A 20,602-nucleotide genomic window follows, 5' to 3' on the forward strand; every position below is an offset into this window, starting at 1 on the left:
CGGCCGCCATGTTAAGTGTCCGGCGCCCTGTGATTGGGTGTATGGGGGTCATGTGAGGCGCCCCGCCTCCGCACATGACCCCCATACACCCAATCACAGGGCGCTGGATACTGAACATGGCAGCAAGCAGAGCCGCCGCTGTGTTCTCCTCCTCATCCGGATCCATGCAGCCAGGATAAGAAGGTAAGTGAGAGTCATGTTACTGGGAGGGGGAGGGAGGGGGGCGAGAGAGAGAGACTGTAGGCAGGACAGTGTAGTGTAGTATAGTATGGAGGTCAGTGTAGTGTCACTATGGGGGGCAGTGTAGTGGACAGTATAGTCAGGGCTCCAGGCCTGATGTTCTAACCAGCAGGAGCCCGGGAGGAAGGACATCTCCCATGCTGTTATGATAAGGTCAGTACATTTGTTAGGGGGATGTTGTGTAATTATTGTGCTAGGGGACAGACTGCTGCTCCCCCCCATGTAATGTGCTCTCTTGTGCCTTGCAGTGTCCCCATGTAATGTGCTGTGCCCACCATGTCATGTCATGTGCCTTGCAGTGCCCCCCATGTAATGTTCTGTGCCCACCATGTCATGTCATGTGCCTTGCAGTGCCCCCCATGTAATGTGCTGTGCCCACCATGTCCTGTCATGTGCATTGCAGTGCCCACTATGTAAAGTGCTGTGCCCACCATGTCATGTCATGTGCCTTGCAGTGCCCCCCATGTAATGTGCTGTGCCCACCATGTCATGTGCCTTGCAGTGCCCACTATGTAATGTGCTGTGCCCACCATGTCATGTCATGTGCATTGCAGTGCCCCCCATGTAATGTGCTGTGCCCACCATGTCCTGTCATGTGCATTGCAGTGCCCCCCATGTAATGTGCTGTGCCCACCATGTCCTGTTATGTGCATTGCAGTGCCCCCCATGTAATGTGCTGTGCCCCTATGTAATGTGCTGTGCCCACCATGTCATGTGCATTGCAGTGCCCCCCATGTAATGTGCTGTGCCCACCATGTCATGTGCATTGCAGTGCCCCCCATGTAATGTGCTGTGCCCACCATGTCCTGTCATGTGCCTTGCAGTGTCCCCATGTAATGCGCTGTGCCCACCATGTCATGTGCCTTGCAGTGCCCCCCATGTAATGTGCTGTGCCCACCATGTCCTGTCATGTGCATTGCAGTGCCCCTATGTAATGTGCTGTGCCCACCATGTCATGTGCATTGCAGTGTCCCCATGTAATGTGCTGTGCCCACCATGTCATGTCATGTGCCTTGAAGTGCCCCCCATGTAATGTGATGTGTCCAGTATGTCATTTGCTGTACATTGCAGTGCCCACCATGTAATGCGCTGTGCTGACCATGTCATGTGCTGTGCATTGCATTGCCCTTCATGTGATGTGCAGTGCCCACTATGTCATGCTGTGCCTTGCAGTGCCCACCATGTCATGTGCTGTGCCTTGCATTGCCCACCATGTAATGTGCAATGCCCGCTATGTAATTTGCAGTGTCCACCATGTCATGTGCTGTGCCATACAGTGATCTCACCATGTAATATGCAGTGCCCACCGTGTAATGTGCAGCGCCCACCATGTCATGTGCACTTCCCACCATGTCATGTGCTATGCTGTGCCCACCCTGCCATGTGCTGTGCCCAGCATGTAGTGTGTTGTGCCCACTGTGTAATGTGCTGTGCTGTTCAACAGTGCCCACCATGTCATGTGCAGTTCCTAACATGTAATGTGCTGTGTCCAGTATGTCATTTGCTGTACATTGCAGTGCCCACCATGTAATGCGCTGTGCTGAACAATGTCATGTGCTGTGCATTGCATTGCCCTTCATGTGATGTGCAGTGCCCACGATGTCATGCTGTGCCTTGCAGTGCCCACCATGTCATGTGCAGTTCCTAACATGTAATGTGCAGTTGCATTTCCCACCATGAAACGTGCTATGCCATGCAGTGCCCACCATGTAATGTGTTGTGCCCACCATGTAATGTTATGTGCCATTCAGTGCCCACCATGTAATGCGCTGTGCCCACCACGTCATGTGCTGTGCCATGCAGTGCCCACCATGTAATGCGCTGTACCCACCATGTAATGTGCTGTGTCATGCAGTGCCCCCCATGTAATGCGCTGTACCCACCATGTAATGTGCTGTGTCATGCAGTGCCCCCCATGTAATGCGCTGTACCCACCATGTAATGTGCTGTGTCATGCAGTGCCCACCATGAAATGTGTTGTGTTGTGCAGTACCAACCATGTCATGTGCTGTGCTCACCATATAATGTACTGTGCCTACCTTGTAATGTGCTGTATTGGGCAGTGCCAACCGCGTAATGTGCTGTGCCCGCCATTAAATGTGCTGTATCCATGTATCCACCATGTAATGTGTTGTGCCAACCATGTGATGTACTGTGCTATAACCCCCCCTCCTGTGTAATGTACTATGCTGTGCCCCCTACAGACTCACCCCCTCACTCCCACCCCCCTCTCTCTCTCATCCCCTCTCTTTCACCCTGTTCTCTCTCTCTCTCTCTCTCTCTCTCTCTCTCTCTCTCTCTCTCTCTCTCTCTCTCTCTCCTCCCCCCCCCTCTCTCTCTCCTCCCCCCCCCTCTCTCTCTCCTCCCCCCCCTCTCTCTCTCCTCCCCCCCCCTCTCTCTCTCCTCCCCCCCTCTCTCTCTCTCTCTCCTCCCCCCCCTCTCTCTCTCTCTCTCTCTCTCTCTCTCTCCTCCCCCCCTCTCTCTCTCTCTCTCCCTCCTCCCCCCTCTCTCTCTCTCTCTCTCCTCCCCCCCCCCTCTCTCTCTCTCTCTCTCTCTCTCTCCTCCCCCCCCTCTCTCTCTCTCTCTCTCTCTCTCTCTCTCTCTCTCTCTTCCCCCCCTCTCTCTCTCTTCCCCCCCCTCTCTCTCTCTCTCTCCCCCCCTCTCTCTCTTTAATTTAAATTTCACAAAAAATTGTTTGCGTTTTCATTTTATTTATTTTCATAAAAAGGCCCACCAACATCCTTAGCACCAGGCCCATGATGCTCTTAATCTGGGCCTGAGTATAGTGGTTAGTGTAGTATAGTATAGTGGTCAGTATGGTGTAGTGTAGTATGGTGGACAGTGTAGTGTAGTGGTTAGTGTAGTATGGTGGACAGTATAGTGTAGTATAGTGTAGTGGACAGTGTAGTATGGTGGTCAGTATAGTGGACAGTGTAGTATGCTGGTCAGTATAGTGTAGTGTAGTGGACAGTGTAGTGGTTAGTGTAGTGGTTAGTGTAGTGGACAGTGTAGTATGGTGGTCAGTGTAGTATAGTGGTCAGTGTAGTGGTTAGTGTAGTATGGTGGACAGTGTAGTATGGTGGACAGTATAGTGTAGTATAGTATAGTGGTCAGTGTAGTATGGTGGTCAGTGTAGTATGGTGGTCAGTGTAGTATGGTGGTCAGTGTAGTGGTTAGTGTAGTGGACAGTGTAGTATGGTGGACAGTGTAGTATGGTGGTCAGTATCGTATAGTGTAGTGGACAGCGTAGTATGGTGGTCAGCGTAGTATGGTGGTCAGTGTAGTGTAGTGGTTAGTGTAGTGGTCAGTGTAGTATGGTGGTCAGTATAGTGTAGTATAGTGGTCAGTGTAGTGTGGTCAGTGTAGTATGGTGGTCAGTGTAGTATGGTGGTCAGTGTAGTATGGTGGTCAGTGTAGTATAGTGGTCAGTGTAGTGTAGTATGGTGGTCAGTGTAGTATGGTGGACAGTGTAGTATAGTGGTCAGTGTAGTGGTTAGTGTGGTGGACAGTGTAGTGTGGTGGACAGTGTAGTATGGTGGTCAGTGTAGTATGGTGGTCAGTGTAGTATGGTGGTCAGTGTAGTATGGTGGTCAGTGTAGTGTAGTGGTCAGTGTAGTGTAGTGGTCAGTGTAGTATGGTGGTCAGTGTAGTATGGTGGTCAGTATAATGTAGTATAGTGAACAGTGTAGTATAGTGGACAGTGTAGTATGGTGGTCAGTATAGTGTAGTATAGTGGACAGTGTAGTATGGTGGTCAGTATAGTGTAGTATGGTGGTCAATGTAGTGTAGTATAATGGACAGTGTAATGTAGTATAGTGGACAGTGTAGTGTAGTATGGTGGTCAGTGTAGTATGGTGGTCAGTGTAGTATGGTGGTCAGTGTAGTATGGTGGTCAGTATAATGTAGTATAGTGGACAGTGTAGTGTAGTATAGTGGTCAAGTGTAGTGTAGTATAGTGGACAGTGTAGTGTAGTATGGTGGTCAGTGTAGTGGTCAGTGTAGTATAGTGGTCAGTATAGTATAGTGGTCAGTGTAGTGGACAATGTAGTGTAGTGGACAGTGTAGTTCTCAGTGTAGTGGTCAGTATAGGAATCCGGTAGGTCAGTACTATTGTATTTGAAGGGACTCAGGGATAGCTAAAAGTCCACAGGTTGGGGGGGGGGGCGCAAATTACTTGCCTTGCCCCGGGTGCTGACAACCCACGCTACGCCACTGGCTGTTGGCAAAGAGAATATTTAGAATAATCACGAATATGATCATTTCATTTTTAGTTCTAGCCGTATATGGCTATGACTTTAGTCTGCTGACTAGTTGATTTGAAATAGTATAAAAACAGAGTGACACTTCACTTCAGGGCGCACACACTTTACTACACACACACGACACACATCATACACACAACACATGTCCTACACACACACACAGAAGGACGTCATTACTTTTTCACATACACAAAGAAGAACACACGCATTCTTACTCTACAGAAGACATTTCGTTTACATTAGACCTAAATACAGCCTACCTCACAAACAGCTGCTAGAGTGGACATCTCTCTGACATAGAAAAGCACAAACGGAGCTGAGATATCTCTTGAACATTCTTGATACAAGATTTTGTTCCTATTATTTTTGTTTTGCTACATCTAGCTGTAAGAAGAATTTAACTTTGTATATATTTTCAAGTTGTTGCCAAGTGTGACCAAATAAACTCACACTTTGTTTTAAGACAGCCTGGCTACTGAACTTTTGAACAAAACGCCTAAGACACTGTTGACATAACACGTGTCTGAGAGGAGAAGGTTTTTACACCCTCTCCACATTTTTACATTGGCGATTGCCAGCCAGTCCAGTTTTTTTCCCTGCTCCTTGACAAAGGGGGGAGACTCACACATTTTCATGATTGATCAAGTCTCGGGAAAAAACGATCAAAGAACCTAGAAAGAGGCGTTTGTGTTCCATCAAACAAGGATGAAAGGTCAAGGAACTGAGCCAGCTAAAGACGAGAAATTCTTCTAAATAAGATATGGCTTCTGATAATCAAATATGGAGGAACAAGCAGCTCCAAGAAGAAACTAAGTAAAGAACCTAGACGGAGGCGTTTGCGTCAGATGTGGACAACAGTTCAATAAAAGTCGCGGGTGAGTTTTTCTATGTCTGTTTTCTCACCTCTAGCCAAAGTTTGTAACTTTGAAGAAAAAAAAAAAAAGGAAGACCCAGCCTATGAAGTTAATTGACAAGGCCATTTGGACGGTATGCTTCAAGCTATGGTTGGAAATCCAAGACTTTGTGAAAACGTAACGTTACGTACGTGAAGATTTCTGCCAAGGAACTGAGACTTCACGTTATTTGAAAAAGCTACCATTGAGGTGCAACAGGCAGATGTATGTACTATTTGGTAAGCGAAGATGAAAGTCGGATTTTGATGTTTGAAGATGGAAAGTCCAAGAAACAGGCAAAGAAAAATCAACAGGCAAGTACACTGAAGCACACTAAAGCACACTACAGCACACAATACAAGGAACAAGGCAAAAAGCTACAAGAAAATGATTCTTCCAAGAAAAGGCAACAAAGGAAAGAAGAAGCAACGAAAGAAAGAAAACGCAACAAAAGAAAGAAAAAGCAACAAACGAAAGAAAAGGCAACGAACAACAAATTTAAAGGACATTATTCATCTCTTGTTTTTTTTTAAGTATACAAGGACTATCATACTAACAAGGGGTGAGTGTGTTTGTTTATATATAATAGGGTAACATGGGATGGTTAACATCTCAAGGCTCAGAAGTATTTTCCTGTATCATCGGGAAATTGATACATTCCATATATATGGAATACAGGAATACATGCAGTAGTAAGGTAATTAATTAATGCCAGAGTGTAAAGAAGTTATTTAACATGGAAACTAAGTTTAATGCTGCATGTAAATGTTTATGAATATTTTAGCCCTGAAAAACAGAAATGTGTGTTATTACACGTGGTCATTTTAAAACATATATATAGGGGGCAGAAAAAAGTTTTCAGAGAAAAAGTATTGCTTAAGATTGTGGAAAGAACTGTATGAAATTGAGATTATGGAAAATAACATGGTGTTTAGTGCCTTACAAAAATCCTATAGATTTGGTTGTAGGAAATAATAAGTTAAGGATTGAACAATTTTTACAAAAATTCCAAACTTAGATTTGGTTATTAAATTAAAAGTAGTAGATTGTTCTAATTTACTTAAGGCTACCCAGAGAAAATATTAAAATATGAAAGTTTTGTTCAATCTAAAAAAAATTGTAAAAATAAACAATTGTTAAAAGTCTTTGTAAATGAGTATTTCTGGTAAAAGTAAGGACTTTGATTGAGGGAGGAGTTTTCTCGGGGATATGGCCAATCGCAGTTTTTGGGCTTGACCCAATCTGTGAGTTTCACGAGATTGTCCTCTAAACAATTTTTTTGTCATTACTATAATCAGAAAAGTCATATAACGTAGTGTACATGATTTTTGGCAGATGTACAAACAAAATATGTTTAAAAAGTGGTAAAAAGGTTAAACATTTTAAAAACGAAAAACTAGATTGTTACCGAATTGTACAGTGTATTGTATACAAAGCATGAAAGCTAAACTGATTGTAACAGATCATTCTCTGAAGAGTTTGTGACATGCGAGGAGTGTATTGCCAACAGAGAAATGCAGATCAAGTTACACAGACTAGTCATCATGTCATGACAGTTTTCACTTCTGTGGATCAAAGTCTTCCAAATATCTGGAAGAGGGTTCATGGATGAGAAAAAATACATTTTTAAAAGGTATTATTACTTATTAAAGTAATTGTTTTTAAAAAATAAGATTTTTTGGGTCTTAATAACTTTTCTTAAGAGTTCATTGAGATTTTTGTAGACAGAGTATCTGTCTGAGTAAATTTTAATGAATTATATAGGCTTAATGTAGGGCAAATATTTTTAATTACAAGAGAGAACTTATATAAAATAATTTGAAGATCTAAAAAAAGCCCTTATTAATTTAGTATTTTTTGATTAATATAGAGATCTCTCTCAGCCATTTTACATTCAAGTGTATGTGGGTGATGAGACAATTTCATTGGAAAAAAAAAAACATTGTCCAATGCTACAGATCAGAGACATTGTGGGTTTTGCACCATTTGTTTTGAAAAACATCTTATGTTACGCTAAAGGTGTTATTACAAAGAAAACAGGAGGTGTCAATGCACACAGCTTTGTCTAGTGGCAATTGGATGTTAAAAAGATCAGTTGTAGTGGTATTTAAAAATACATGGGGATTAAATAGATGCAGTGTGAGGGATAGAACCACAGTTGTATAAATGAAGGAAAAAGTCACTTTGTCAACTTTTAGTGAACATTTATTGGGAAAGAATTTCTTGTGCTTCTATAGATGGATCCAAATATTGGCACAATGGAATGACAATATTAAACTTTCTGTAAGTGTCTGCATTAAAAGCTGAACTTTAGACTGCCATGTGTTTAGCAGTCAGAGTGACAGGCATGTGTGGCTCATTCAATCATACTGTATGAGAGGAATGTTTTTAGTTCTGAAAAGAAATTTCAACATGATCAAATTTCTTTCAGAAATAGAATATTTGGGAAAGCCCAACCTAAATTGTCAGTGTAAAGGAAAAAATACAATAATCTGGTAAGATTATTCTTTTACAAGATTTAATATTAGTCACAGGATAAAGAGGGGGACTATGAAATTTTGTCTTGGAGTCAGTACAGATTGATTATGGAGATAAAATTTATTGTAAAAAAAAAAAAAAAATAATAATTGGTTCCAACAATAATGGATAGAGTTATTTTTAAATGAAAATATTTCTTTTTGCATATCCAGGTACCTGACTGACTGACTGATTGATTGATTTTTTTTTTTGTTTAAGCTAATGAAAGAAATTCTGAACTACTCATTTTAGAACACTTTGTCATCAAACTTCTGAATAGTGTTTTATTTGTTTATAGAGCAATCCAATAGGAAAGAGTAACCTGATACTACAAAGTATTGAGGAATTTGGCAAATCTTTATAGATTGATTACATTAGTTTTTTTCCACCTGCTTCAGGAGGATACAAGGATGTTGTTTTTTTTAGTTAATGTTTCTTTTTGATAAATTAATTGAGGTTATTCTAGAAAATAATATTTTTAACAAAAGCTAAGTTGTTGTGAACTTATGTCATATTCCATTGGGGTTGGATTTCAAACCATGGAATCAGATTATGATTTAAAATTTTGCAGCATATGTATGCAATTTTAGGTATTTAGTAAAGTTTTTGTTTCTTATCATCTTAAATACTCAGGTATTGTAGAACGTATGAATAGTATTATAAAGTCTAAATAGGGTAAGATGATTCAAGAATAAGGTAAAGATTGGGTGACTTATTTACCTGTTATAGTCTTAGTTTAAAAACTTTATTATTTTTTTAAACATTAGGTTTGTTAACTTTTTGAGTTAATGACAGGATGTCTTTTGAGATCAGCATACTCCGTTATTTTGATATAATCTGTTGTATAGAAAGAAGTGTGGTTGCAAACTTTGCAAACAGGTACAGGTATTTCAGAAGTTTGTTCACAAAACATGGCTAGGCCTTTGCTAAATTTAAATAGAAATGATGTCTTGAATGAGATTTCTACTTCTAATGAGTATGGTTCCTAATTTATTCCAGTAGCTAAAATTATGGTTAAGAATTATAGATCTGAAGGTACCAGGGATGCCAACAGAGATGTCAACTGAGATATCAATTGGAAAGATTATTTTGTTATTTTTAAGGTACATTGGAATTATACTTTTTGTTTCTAAAGAATTGGTAATAAATAATAAAAATAATTGGTAAAAATAAGAACTAAATGGGTAGGATGTAATCAGCAGGAATGTTTTAGTTTGAGGAAATACCTCAGTGACAACAGCTGCCGGAAATATATTATTGCATCCTATAGTTATTATATTTATTATCATGATATTATGTATTTTATTTCAAATCTGTATTATGGTTAGAATGAAACAATTTTATAAATTGATTAAGGAAGAAATGAAAAAAGGTGAAAAAATTATGACAGGTATTTTTAGTGGCTTATCTGATCCTATGATGAGCTGTGGTACATCTGGAGCAACTGATTCAAAATGTGTATGAAAGGGCCACAAATGGAGTGTGCGTGATTTAGTTAATATAATAAATTATATTCAGGGGGGATTGTAGAATAATTATATTAATTCGGCTTTATAATCAAGATCTGTAAGTATGCAGTCTGGGTTCCCTTTTATGCTTTGACTTTGAAAAAGCTCACTCAGCTCAGCATAAGACATATCTTGAAATAGCTAGGTTGTGTGCATGTCATTTTTGTAACAGTTGTTCTACATGTGCTGAGTTAATGACTAAGGTTAGTAGGTCAGTGATTTCACAGATAAGAATATACTCAGTATAACTGTCATAAACTTTATTGTAAAGATCTTTTTAAAGGTAAAAACATATTATCCATAATATAGTTAGTTATTTGATATAGTTATTTAATTAGTTAGTTAGATTGAGTTTGTGTGAAGTAGTATATATTTATATATGTATCCAATTATAGTTTAATATGCATTTGTAAGATTTGGTACAGAATTGCATTTCTGTAGTTTAAAAGATATCCATTACAAGAATTTGGCCATTTGGAAAGGTCATTCACCTTTAGTTTTTTATAAGAATCTGTTGTGTGTTACTGACAATCAAAGAAGTTTAAGAGACGTGTCAGCTGTTGGCAAAGAGAATATTTAGAATAATCACGAATATGATCATTTCATTTTTAGTTCTAGCCGTATATGGCTATGACTTTAGTCTGCTGACTAGTTGATTTGAAATAGTATAAAAACAGAGTGACACTTCACTTCAGGGCGCACACACTTTACTACACACACACGACACACATCATACACACAACACATGTCCTACACACACACACAGAAGGACGTCATTACTTTTTCACATACACAAAGAAGAACACACGCATTCTTACTCTACAGAAGACATTTCGTTTACATTAGGCCTAAATACAGCCTACCTCACAAACAGCTGCTAGAGTGGACATCTCTCTGACATAGAAAAGCACAAACGGAGCTGAGATATCTCTTGAACATTCTTGATACAAGATTTTGTTCCTATTATTTTTGTTTTGCTACATCTAGCTGTAAGAAGAATTTAACTTTGTATATATTTTCAAGTTGTTGCCAAGTGTGACCAAATAAACTCACACTTTGTTTTAAGACAGCCTGGCTACTGAACTTTTGAACAAAACGCCTAAGACACTGTTGACATAACACGTGTCTGAGAGGAGAAGGTTTTTACACCCTCTCCACATTTTTACACTGGGGAACCCCACAGTGGCAGAACACCAGGGCCCGGTGGCAAGACAACCTTTGCAACCCTGATAGTTCTCCCACTGCTTTGGACCCTTATATTTTCTTGGTATGCTGGTGACATATATCTCTTGTTTTCTGCCACCCTGGGGGGGTGCCCAATACAGTATACAGTAGGAAGGGAGCTCACTGCAGAACATGTGAAAGGGCCGTTGTGGGATCGTATATATATATATATATATATATATATATATATATATATATATATATATATATATAATTGCATTTTATAGTTGCCCCCCTACTTTTGTCCCTGTCCCCCCATGTGCCCCCCAAATATGAAAGCTGGAGACGCCACTGCTTTACAAGAATACTGTGGTGACCTCCTTGTGGTGTAATGCAGTTCAGGAAGCCCTGGCCTTTACCTTCTGCAGTGATGCTTTTCCTGTTTGCTGGGAAAACTTTGTCTTTTGCAGTGTAATCAATGTTTGTGAAGAAGGTCTCATCGCTAGTCTTGTGGCTTGTCGCACCTGAATCTATGCACCAGCCGTGTGGCCTACCGCTCTGTGTCACTTTAAAGGTGCCATTCCATAGACGGGTTAATTCGGTTGGTCGCAGGCTGGTGGGTAAGTTGAGTTTGAAAATTCTTTGGTTTTATTTGACATGCGTTTGCCCTTCCAGTGCTCCTTGCTGTGAAGACCACTTATAGGTGGGGGCAGTGAGCTTTTTTTGTATTGTTGACATATTGGTCAGGCAATGCACTGACACCTTTGCTGCCATTGTGCAATGTGCTGGGTGTTCAGTGTGCTCCTGCGCCTTTAAGGAGGATTGAGCTCCCTCCAATCATCTGCCCTTCACCTATCCATCAGAATACATGTGCTCCCACTGTGGAGACTCCTCAAAGTTAGAGTTGCTAACACTCCGAGTCCATGTAGACTTAATGTTAACACAAAACACTGAGATCTCTCCATGTCATTTCCACTTTTTCATGGGACCTATGCACTACTGCCTGTAGCTCTTTCACAACAGGACATCCCTCAAACATCCACACACTTTAATGACATATTGAGAGGGTTTTTGGAGAAACTGTCCACATTTTGACATAACTCTCCAATTCTTTTGATTACCCGGGTGAAGGGGCGAGCAACCTTTGAGAGGTGGAGATCTACCTGAACAGAAAAGGGATCAACAATCACTGGGGCTCAGCACCCCCCCCCCCCTTTTTTTTTTTTAAAGAAATTACCTAGCAAGGCCTAGATAAATATTAAAGAAAACGTAGAAGAATATAATAAAACTAAATGTCACTGTAAAAATATAAATCTAGCCTACATTAAAAGTGGACAATGTCAGTCAGTGAAGCAGTGGACATTGTCAGTAGGGAAGTGGATGGTGTCAGTAGGCAGTAAAAGGTGTCAGTAGGGCAGTGGACGGTGTCAGTAGGCAGTAAAAAGTGTCAGTAGGGCAGTGGACGGTGTCATTAGGGCATGAGCAGTGTCAGTAGAGCAGTGGATGGTTTCAGTAGGTCAGTGGAGACTTTCAGTAGGGCAGTGGATGGTGTCAGTATGACAGTGGACGGTATCTGTAGGGAAGTGGGCGGTGTCAGTAGGAAAGTGGGCGGTATCAGTAGGGAAGTGGAGAGTTTCAGTAGGGCAGTGGACGGTGTCAGTAGGACAGTGGACGGTATCTGTAGGGAAGTGGGCGGTGTCAGTAGGAAAGTGGGTGGCGTCAGTAGGGAAGTGGAGAGTTTCAGTAGGGCAGTGGACAGTGTAAGAAGGACAGTGGAGAGTTTTGCAGTAGGACAGTGGACAGTGTCAGTAGGGCAGTGGGTGGTGTCAGTAAGACAGCGGAGAGTTTCAGTAGGGCAGTGGACAGTGTCAGTCAGTAGGGCAGTGTACATGTCAGTAGGGCAGTGGGTGGTGTCAGTAGGGAAGTGGATGGTGTCAGTAGGCAGTAAAAGGTGTCAGTAGGGCATGGTGGTGTCAGTAGGAAAGTGGGCTGTGTCAGTAGGACAGTGGAGAGTTTTTCAGTAGGACAGTGGACAGTATCAATAGAGCAGTGGACAATGTCAGTCAGTAGGGCAGTGTACATGTCAGTAGGGCAGTGGATGCTGTCAGTAGGGCAGTGGATGGTGTCAGTCAGTACAGCAGTGGACAGTGAGAGGAGAAACAGGTTTTCAGAGGCTGCAGGGGGGAAATGAAGGGGATCGGTTCCTGTATATGCCATTCCTGCCTTCCCTCCTTTCTAGGTGCCCACTGGAGCACAGGCCCCCTGACCCTACGCCAGTTAGTCCATTTCCACAGGGGGAGAGAGACAGTTTAGGAAATGACAGGAGCATTCCTGAGGGTAGAGAAGAGAGGACAGATGGAGGAATGTAGCACCCCAGCCAAATGCAGAGCATCCCAGGGGCTGCATGGATTCACAATCATGGTGGTAAATTGTGGTACACTAGAGACACCTGGGAGAACTGGGGCACATCTGGGGATGCTGAGGGAATTCTGAAGACACAATGGCGCACAAAGGTGCAAAGGGTGGCATGGAGGCACACAGAAGAATGCAGGTAACCTTGAGGCACAGGAGACACTTGAGGCAGAGGCCGCTAATAAGGCAGGGAGAACACTAGGATTTAGGAGGCACAGAGACTAAAGCTCAAGAGAAATGGTGGACTCTGAGACTGAGCACTTAAAGGACACTGGCAGGAAGCAGACTGGAAGTGTCACAAGGATACAAAAGACTTTCTTGAGATATAAATTAAAAGGGGTGTGGCGCTCCCTACGGGGTTTAGGGATAATGTAAGGGAGGGGGACGGGTTGTCTGGTGGGTTAAATTAAATCCAAAGGTGATATCCCCCAATCATCAACCTAGTAAGGTACCTGATACTAACAAAAATTATATATACAACAAATAAATTAAATTAATTAAACGAGAGCAATCTTCAGTATTATGTGCAGATACAAAAATGCCTTGTATGTAAAGGATGTGTGCTGAGACCCCTACATCTATGATAGGTCTGCACCATACATCGCCCCAAGTGAAATAAGTATAATCCAATCCATAACCATAAAAAATTCAAACGTAGAAAACATATATGTGCTCTACCTATCCGGTGCAAATATTACTATATAATGTAATCTGCCTTAAATAGTGCCAAATATTTTCACATTGGTGATCAGAGTCCAGTGAACAGGTGATTGCACCTTACCCTAATTAGTGCAAATATAAAACCATTAGTAATAATCATAGTCCTTAAAGTGGTAAAACTCTTCAAACACAGTGTTTCAGGGAATTTTCTTAGCAAGAGAAAACCGTGACAAGAGTGCTCTCAGGTGGTTTCTGTGACTTTTGTGCTCCCCCTTTTGGGTCCCCACTCACCGAATCCAACAACCCCAAAAGGGGCAAACAGCATAGGGTATCTCGATCACGGTCAACTCTCCACCACGATCATGTAGGGCATTCAGGTGGTTTCCGTATTGTTGGTTTAAGATGTTCCCAATGGCTCCCCGGATCCACCAACCCCAAAAAAGGGGCAAGCTACATGGGGTATCACGGTCACGATATCCTCTCCACCACAATCCTACAAAGCGTCCAGGGTAATTTCTGTAATGTTGAATTGAAGTATTCACACTGGCTCCCTATTTTAAATCTGATGTAGAGGAAAACCAATAAACCCAGAAATAGTATCAGAATTGCCACGACCCCAGCGGTGATAGCGGCGATATCGGCTCCGGTGTAATGTTTTCTCTCTCTCCATGTGTTCGGATTAGGGGCTGCATGGATTCACAATCATGGTGGTAAATTGTGGTACACTAGAGACACCTGGGAGAACTGGGGCACATCTGGGGATGCTGAGGGAATTCTGAAGACACAATGGCGCACAAAGGTGCAAAGGGTGGCATGGAGGCACACAGAAGAATGCAGGTAACCTTGAGGCACAGGAGACACTTGAGGCAGAGGCTGCTAATAAGGCAGGGAGAACACTAGGATTTAGGAGGCACAGAGACTAAAGCTCAAGAGAAATGGTGGACTCTGAGACTGAGCACTTAAAGGACACTGGCAGGAAGCAGATTGGAAGTGTCACAAGGATACAAAAGACTTTCTTGGCTTAGGGGGATCAGCTTAGTTAGGCACAGCGACATATTGCTCAAACACAGTGGCGGCTGGGGCTGGAGGATTTTGGGGGGGTGCAGGCGGGTCCCGCCAGGTCCACACTCACCCTACGGGCAGGGCCCTCTAGTGGTCACAGTTCCCCTGGTGCCCGGTGCCATGGCTTTTGTGGTGAGCCGTTCTTCTTTGCCAGTTCTGTGTTTTCGGCCTCCTGTCCTGATTGGCCTGCACGGGGAGCCGGAAGCTGACGGCAAGTGTTGATTTGCTGGTATTGCAGGGTGGGAAGGTTTGGGGGCAGCGCTCTGTGCTCCAATAACAAAATTAAACAGGCCAATTGGGGACTCTGGTTCTAGTCACGTGCTTGTAAGGGGTTGACAGACCTGGTGGAGACCTGTTGGTCCGGCGCCCCCCCCCCTGTACAGTGCACGGCCACACACATGCAGGCTAGGGGGGGGTGGATTGTGCAGGGGGGGTTCCCCTGCACCCCACTGCTCAAACGTCTCACCTCAGCCCTCAGCTCACCATAAAAACCAGCACCAATCAGGAGAGCAATCTCCTGACTGACTGCAATGCTGCCACTCCTGATGGAAACCAGGAGTCCTGGTGCCCCTCCAGGAACTCAGAAGGTCCATTGGCATTGTTAGGATAGACATTGGAGGGGAGACAATAAATATTAATTTACCAGTGCCCCTTAGATGAACCTAGAAGCGCTCAGCTCTTAGCACTTCCATTTTTAAGACTATCAGACCCCAACAGATTTAGTCAAGAAAACAGCTGATCAAGCATGGTATGTGCTCAACCTGGCTGGAGGAAATGAAGAGGGGGCATTGGGGGTCCAAGAGACCACTTGTGACTCTGTAAAGAGTACCTATCTCTACGTATATGCTATCATATATGGAGCTTTTCATCCAAATAATGACGTTAAGTGAAAAAAAAAAACAGAAAAGTGCTTAAGAGAATATAATATAGGAAAATACAGAAAACGAAAAAAAAAATCTTAACGTACACCCTTGCCGCTGCATGCATGCACATATATAAATGACAATTTTGCAACACATACTGTATAGGTATATATGGCCGTACGGGCCAGAGGGAGAGGAATGTGTGTAAAAAAGGATTTCAATAAACAATGATTCATAAGCCTTGTCGGAGGGGGGAGGGAAAGGGAGGAGCTGCTATATACAGTATAAACAGCTCATTCATGAACAAGAAGCCCAACAGCTACCACGCATACCACAGAGGACCTGATTGCGTTCAGAGTTCCTTGCCAAAATGTTATTGCCAACAATCCTGCTCGCCATGATGTCCAGTAAGTCATTCTTTATTTTACTTTTCTGAACTTTTTATTATTAGTAGTATTTTTTTTTCTGTAGTTTGTAATCTTTCTTGACTGATGCAATCTGTTCTCATTGTGTTTTACTACGCTTGTTTGAGAAGAATTGCTTTAGCATGTGGCAACCTACTGAACACCACTGTGATGTGATCATGCTGGTTCTGTCACTTCAATTAGTGCATAATCTGATCTCTGCACTATATTATTATACGGGATTTATATAGTGGAAAAAGGTAATAACTGTTAGGGATGATCTGATGAAGAAATAAAAGTACAGTTTATTAGTAAGAGGTGGGATGGGATAGGTCACGCTAAAGAAATAAGTCTTCAGGTGTCACCTAAAAGGTGAATAGAGTAGGATATAGCCAAACAGGTTGGGGTAGAGGGTTCCAGAGGATGGAGGAGGGTCAGGAGAATTCCCAGAGCTGAGCATGGGAGCAGGTGACAATGGAGCTGGAGAGCACAAGGTCTTGTCTGGAGCGGAGAGGGCGGCTTGGGTGACATTTTGACATTAGGTTGGTGATGTGGATAGCTATGAAGGCTGTTGATATTTAATTTGTTGGGTAACTGGAAGCTAACAAAGGGATTGGCAGAGAGGGGTGGCAGACACTGAACGTTTGGTAGGGTAGATGAGTCTGGCAGCAGCATTCACGATGGATTAAAGGGGGATAGCCTATGTAGAAGTAGCCCAACAAGGAAGGAGTTACAACTGTTGTGGCAAGAGATGACCAGGGAATGGAATACTAGCTTTGTGGTGTTATTGGTTAAGAATATAAACTGTTTTAAACTTTTTTCAAGTGTTGGGATCTCGCCTATAAAGAGGAATGGGTTACCTCCAGCCGTACTTGCCCTCAATATATTGGATGCTATATAGGAGCTCTGTTAGACTACAGTTAAGGACCACGCTATACAAAAGGGTCTAGACAAGGCAATGTGGCCTCAAAGTAGACTTGCAAATGTATGCAACAAAAACCTCTTATTTTTAATTACTTTGATCCTTTATCACCGTAACCCAGACTTTCTCAACCTTTTAGCCCTAGAAGAACCTTAAAAAGAATTTTGAGATCTCAGAGAATCTCAGGGGGTTTAAACTAACTAATTGGGAAAATGTGGCAAAAAAAAAAAAAAAACACCAATATTTTGGTGGCCAGTGAAAAAAAATGCCCCCTTGAAGACAGCTAAAATGATGATTGGTGTCATGAAGCTTATTCTGAAAAGTGGTGTTGGCCCAGGAACTAGGTAGGCACCAATAAATGAGAGTTCAATCAGCCACAGCTCGAGGAACTCCTGCCCCCTCTAGAGGAACCGTAGGACAGACGGGCAGGTGTTCCATCGCCTAAATGAACAGGACGTGGTCTGATCCCCTATATATCTACTGGATGTATGTGATGGATAGAGGTGGGCTTGGGCTTTCGCTCTTTATATCAAAAGACAAAACTGCATTTAGCTTTTTCTGTTTATTCTACATGCAGTTTATCTAAGAACTGTGTATGTTCTATATACGAAGGATCCCGAGTGACACCTAGTGGTGACGAATAATATACCTGATCTAAATTCTAAAATCTAAATTGGTCAAAAAATGTAAAATACACGTGAGATATTTCATGCAGAAGATCTAACTTTTCTTGTTCATCCTCCTTGCAGTCCCATGGGGGAGGGAATGTTATATTTGGGTTCTTTTCAGAAGCCGCAGATTTCCTTTTCGATTTCCGTTGCTTTCTGCTTGAGGAAGCAGAGTTTGTATGCGAAATGTTCGGCTACAATGAGAATCTGACATCTACCCTATTGGAAGAGCAGCTACGAATAAGTGGTCTCTGTTAGATCCACATATACATTTGTATATTAAGAAAATTCTGAATGTTAAGGGGAAAGGCAGATGATTATATATGATTGTTGCTGTGATAATTAACTATTGATTCAACCTTTAATCGCTGTGATTTTAAATGATTTATAATAAAAAATATATTTTAACATATACTCTGTTAATTCTCTGATCTATTCACTGAACTAATATATATATTATTTTTGCAATATGTGATGGAATGATACATGTGAATACAGTAGTACCTTGGATTACGAGCATAATCCGTTCCAGAGGCATGCTTGTAATCCAAAGCACTCGTATATCAAAGCGAGTATCCCCATAGGAATCAATGGAAACTCAAATAATTTGTTCCACAGTGACTGCTGGTGTATGCAGTACTGTATGCTGCCAGAGGTGCGGGGGGGGGGGGGTTGGGGCGCCAGTGTATGCAGTACCGCATGTGGCCAGAGGTGCGGGGGGCGCCGGAGACACATGGAGACGTTTGGAGACACTCGAGAAAGGAGTGTCTCCAAGTGTCTCAGAGCGCCACCGGCGCCCCCCCCCCCCCGCTCCTCTGGCCAAATGCGTTTCTGCACACCCCAGCGGCTGGAATCCTGCTCGTCTTGCAAGACTATGCTCGCAAATCGAGTCAGGATTTTTTTTTTTTTCTTTAATAGCTTGTATTGCAAAACGCTCGTAAAAGCGTTACTCGCAATCCGAGGTTTCACTGTACATTTTTAAGAAGGCTTTACTGTGTAATATAAATTGTTGTAACAATGTAGAATGTGTTTTTTTTTTCTGTTGGCTAACTGGTATAAAGGCTGGGAAACCTTTGTATTGTATTGTGGATAAATGGCTCTATATTTAGGATGTATCTGGTCTATAAACCAGAGGCTCTGGATGGACAGTTGGAAAAATGGCTCTATATTTAGAATGTATATGTCTATAAACCAGAGGCTCTGGATGGACAGTTGGATAAATGGCTCTATATTTAGGATGCATCTGGTCTATAAACCAGAGGCTCTGGAAGTACGGTTTGTTAAATGGCTCTATATAAGTGGCCTAAAACTGTATATAATTGGCCTCCAGCCTTATAAAAGTTTTCTAGAGTATATGGAATATTGTGGGATGTTGGTTTCAGATACTTTTGTAACAAGAGCTGCCAATGTTACAGATACACAAGTCCCATGTGTCTCATTTCCTTTTTTTTTACTGCAAAATAATGTGCACAAGTGGCTATTATAATAATAACCAATTAATTAATTTAATTAACCAATTAATTTACAGTGTGTATCAATGCTATACAACTTATACTTGTATTTCTCCCTCCTTTCCTTATTTATTACCCCGGTAACCATAGCTCCCAACTGTCCCTGATTTGGGAATATTGTCCCTCTGTCCCTCTTTCCTCTTCATTTGTTCCTCATTTTGTTCTGATCTATATAGATGTATATAAAATGCACTTTTTATTTATCAAAAAGTGTTTTTCAGCACTAAGCCTTTCATCTGATTTCTAAATTGCTGCATTTGAAAACTCCAGAAGCCAACATAAAGGAATAGTAGTGGTAAAAAAAAAGCACTTGTGGGTTTAACCAATCCTGTTTTTTTGTACAATTCTCCTTTAAGGGGGCGTGGCAAGGGGTATGTCCTATGCCTGCATACTTTTGCTGATAGGTGTCCCTCATTCCCATCTCAAAAAGTTGGGAGGTATACAGTAAGCACTTTGCTGATGTCATAAAACAGAATGGTATACACCTACACACACACACACATATATATATATATATATATATATATATATATATATATATATATATATATATATATATATATATATATATATATATATATATATATATATATATGGCTTTTTTTTCAGCGGGAACGCGGGGGAACGCAGTTCCGGCACCTCCAGCACTGAATGTATGTAAAAGAATGGGGTGTGCTGGAGGGTCTATTGATGTTGGCTGCTGGGGGGTCTATTGTCACTGGTGGGGATTTGATTTTGTGTGAGGTTCTATTGTTGCTGATGGGTAATCTATTGTTGCTGGGGGGGTCTTATGTTGCTGGAAGGGATCTACTGTTGGGGGAGAGGTCTATTTTTACTGGCAGCTGGAGGATCTATTGACGCTGGCTGCTGGGAGATCTGTTGTTGCTGCTGGGGGGGTCTAATGTTGCTTGGGTGGATATTTTGTTACTGGGTGTGATATTTAGTTGTGGGTGGTTCACTGTTGCTGCAAGGAATCTATTGTTAGGGTGGAGTCCATTGTTGCTGGGGGAGTCTATTGTTGTGTGGGGGATCTATTGCTGGGATTCTATTGTTGCTGACTGCAGGGGATCTATTTTACTGCTTTTCTTTTTATCATCAACATGTTCCATACAAATGATTTGGCACCACAAAATGATTCTTGGTTCTGTATTCTCTAAAAGGGGCAGTACTGGTAGGTGGGTAGTGGAAGTGGGAGTGGAATCAAGGGACGGTGGTCAGAGGTGGGTAGGGGGGCAGAGGCAAGGGGTGACTCAGACAGGGGGAGTTCCTGCACCAATTCTCTGAGAAAAAAAGTCCTGTGTGTGTGTGTATATATATATATATATATATATATATATATATACACACCCCAGGAGGGTAGAACACATACTGTATACAGTAAATGTTACAAAAATATAACTTAATTTCTCTCTTGTAAAAGCAAATAGTCATTATAAAATATAAAAAAGGTATATTCCTATCAATATTTGCTGTGTGCCAACCTGGGGCTGATATGAACATCGATCAATGCATCATT

General features: G+C 41.9%; 1 protein-coding gene across 2 annotated transcripts in view; it reads left to right on the plus strand.

Moving 5' to 3' along the window:
• LOC141121233 (uncharacterized) overlaps positions 1 to 20,602 on the plus strand; it is a 77,933-nt gene that overhangs the window by 19,805 nt on the left and 37,526 nt on the right. Inside the window, exon 1 of one of the 2 annotated variants that reach the window (XM_073611069.1) lies at positions 15,865 to 15,988. The exons of the other annotated variant lie outside the window; for it this stretch is intronic. Coding sequence (XP_073467170.1) covers positions 15,952 to 15,988 — 37 coding nt within the window. The 5' untranslated portion in view covers positions 15,865 to 15,951. Of the gene's footprint in view, positions 1 to 15,864; positions 15,989 to 20,602 lie in introns of those variants that run through there. 2 annotated transcript variants of the gene reach the window in all.

The sequence above is a fragment of the Aquarana catesbeiana genome, linkage group LG01 (assembly GCF_042186555.1).
Source record: "Aquarana catesbeiana isolate 2022-GZ linkage group LG01, ASM4218655v1, whole genome shotgun sequence".
In the NCBI taxonomy this organism is placed as follows: Eukaryota; Metazoa; Chordata; class Amphibia; order Anura; family Ranidae; genus Aquarana; species Aquarana catesbeiana.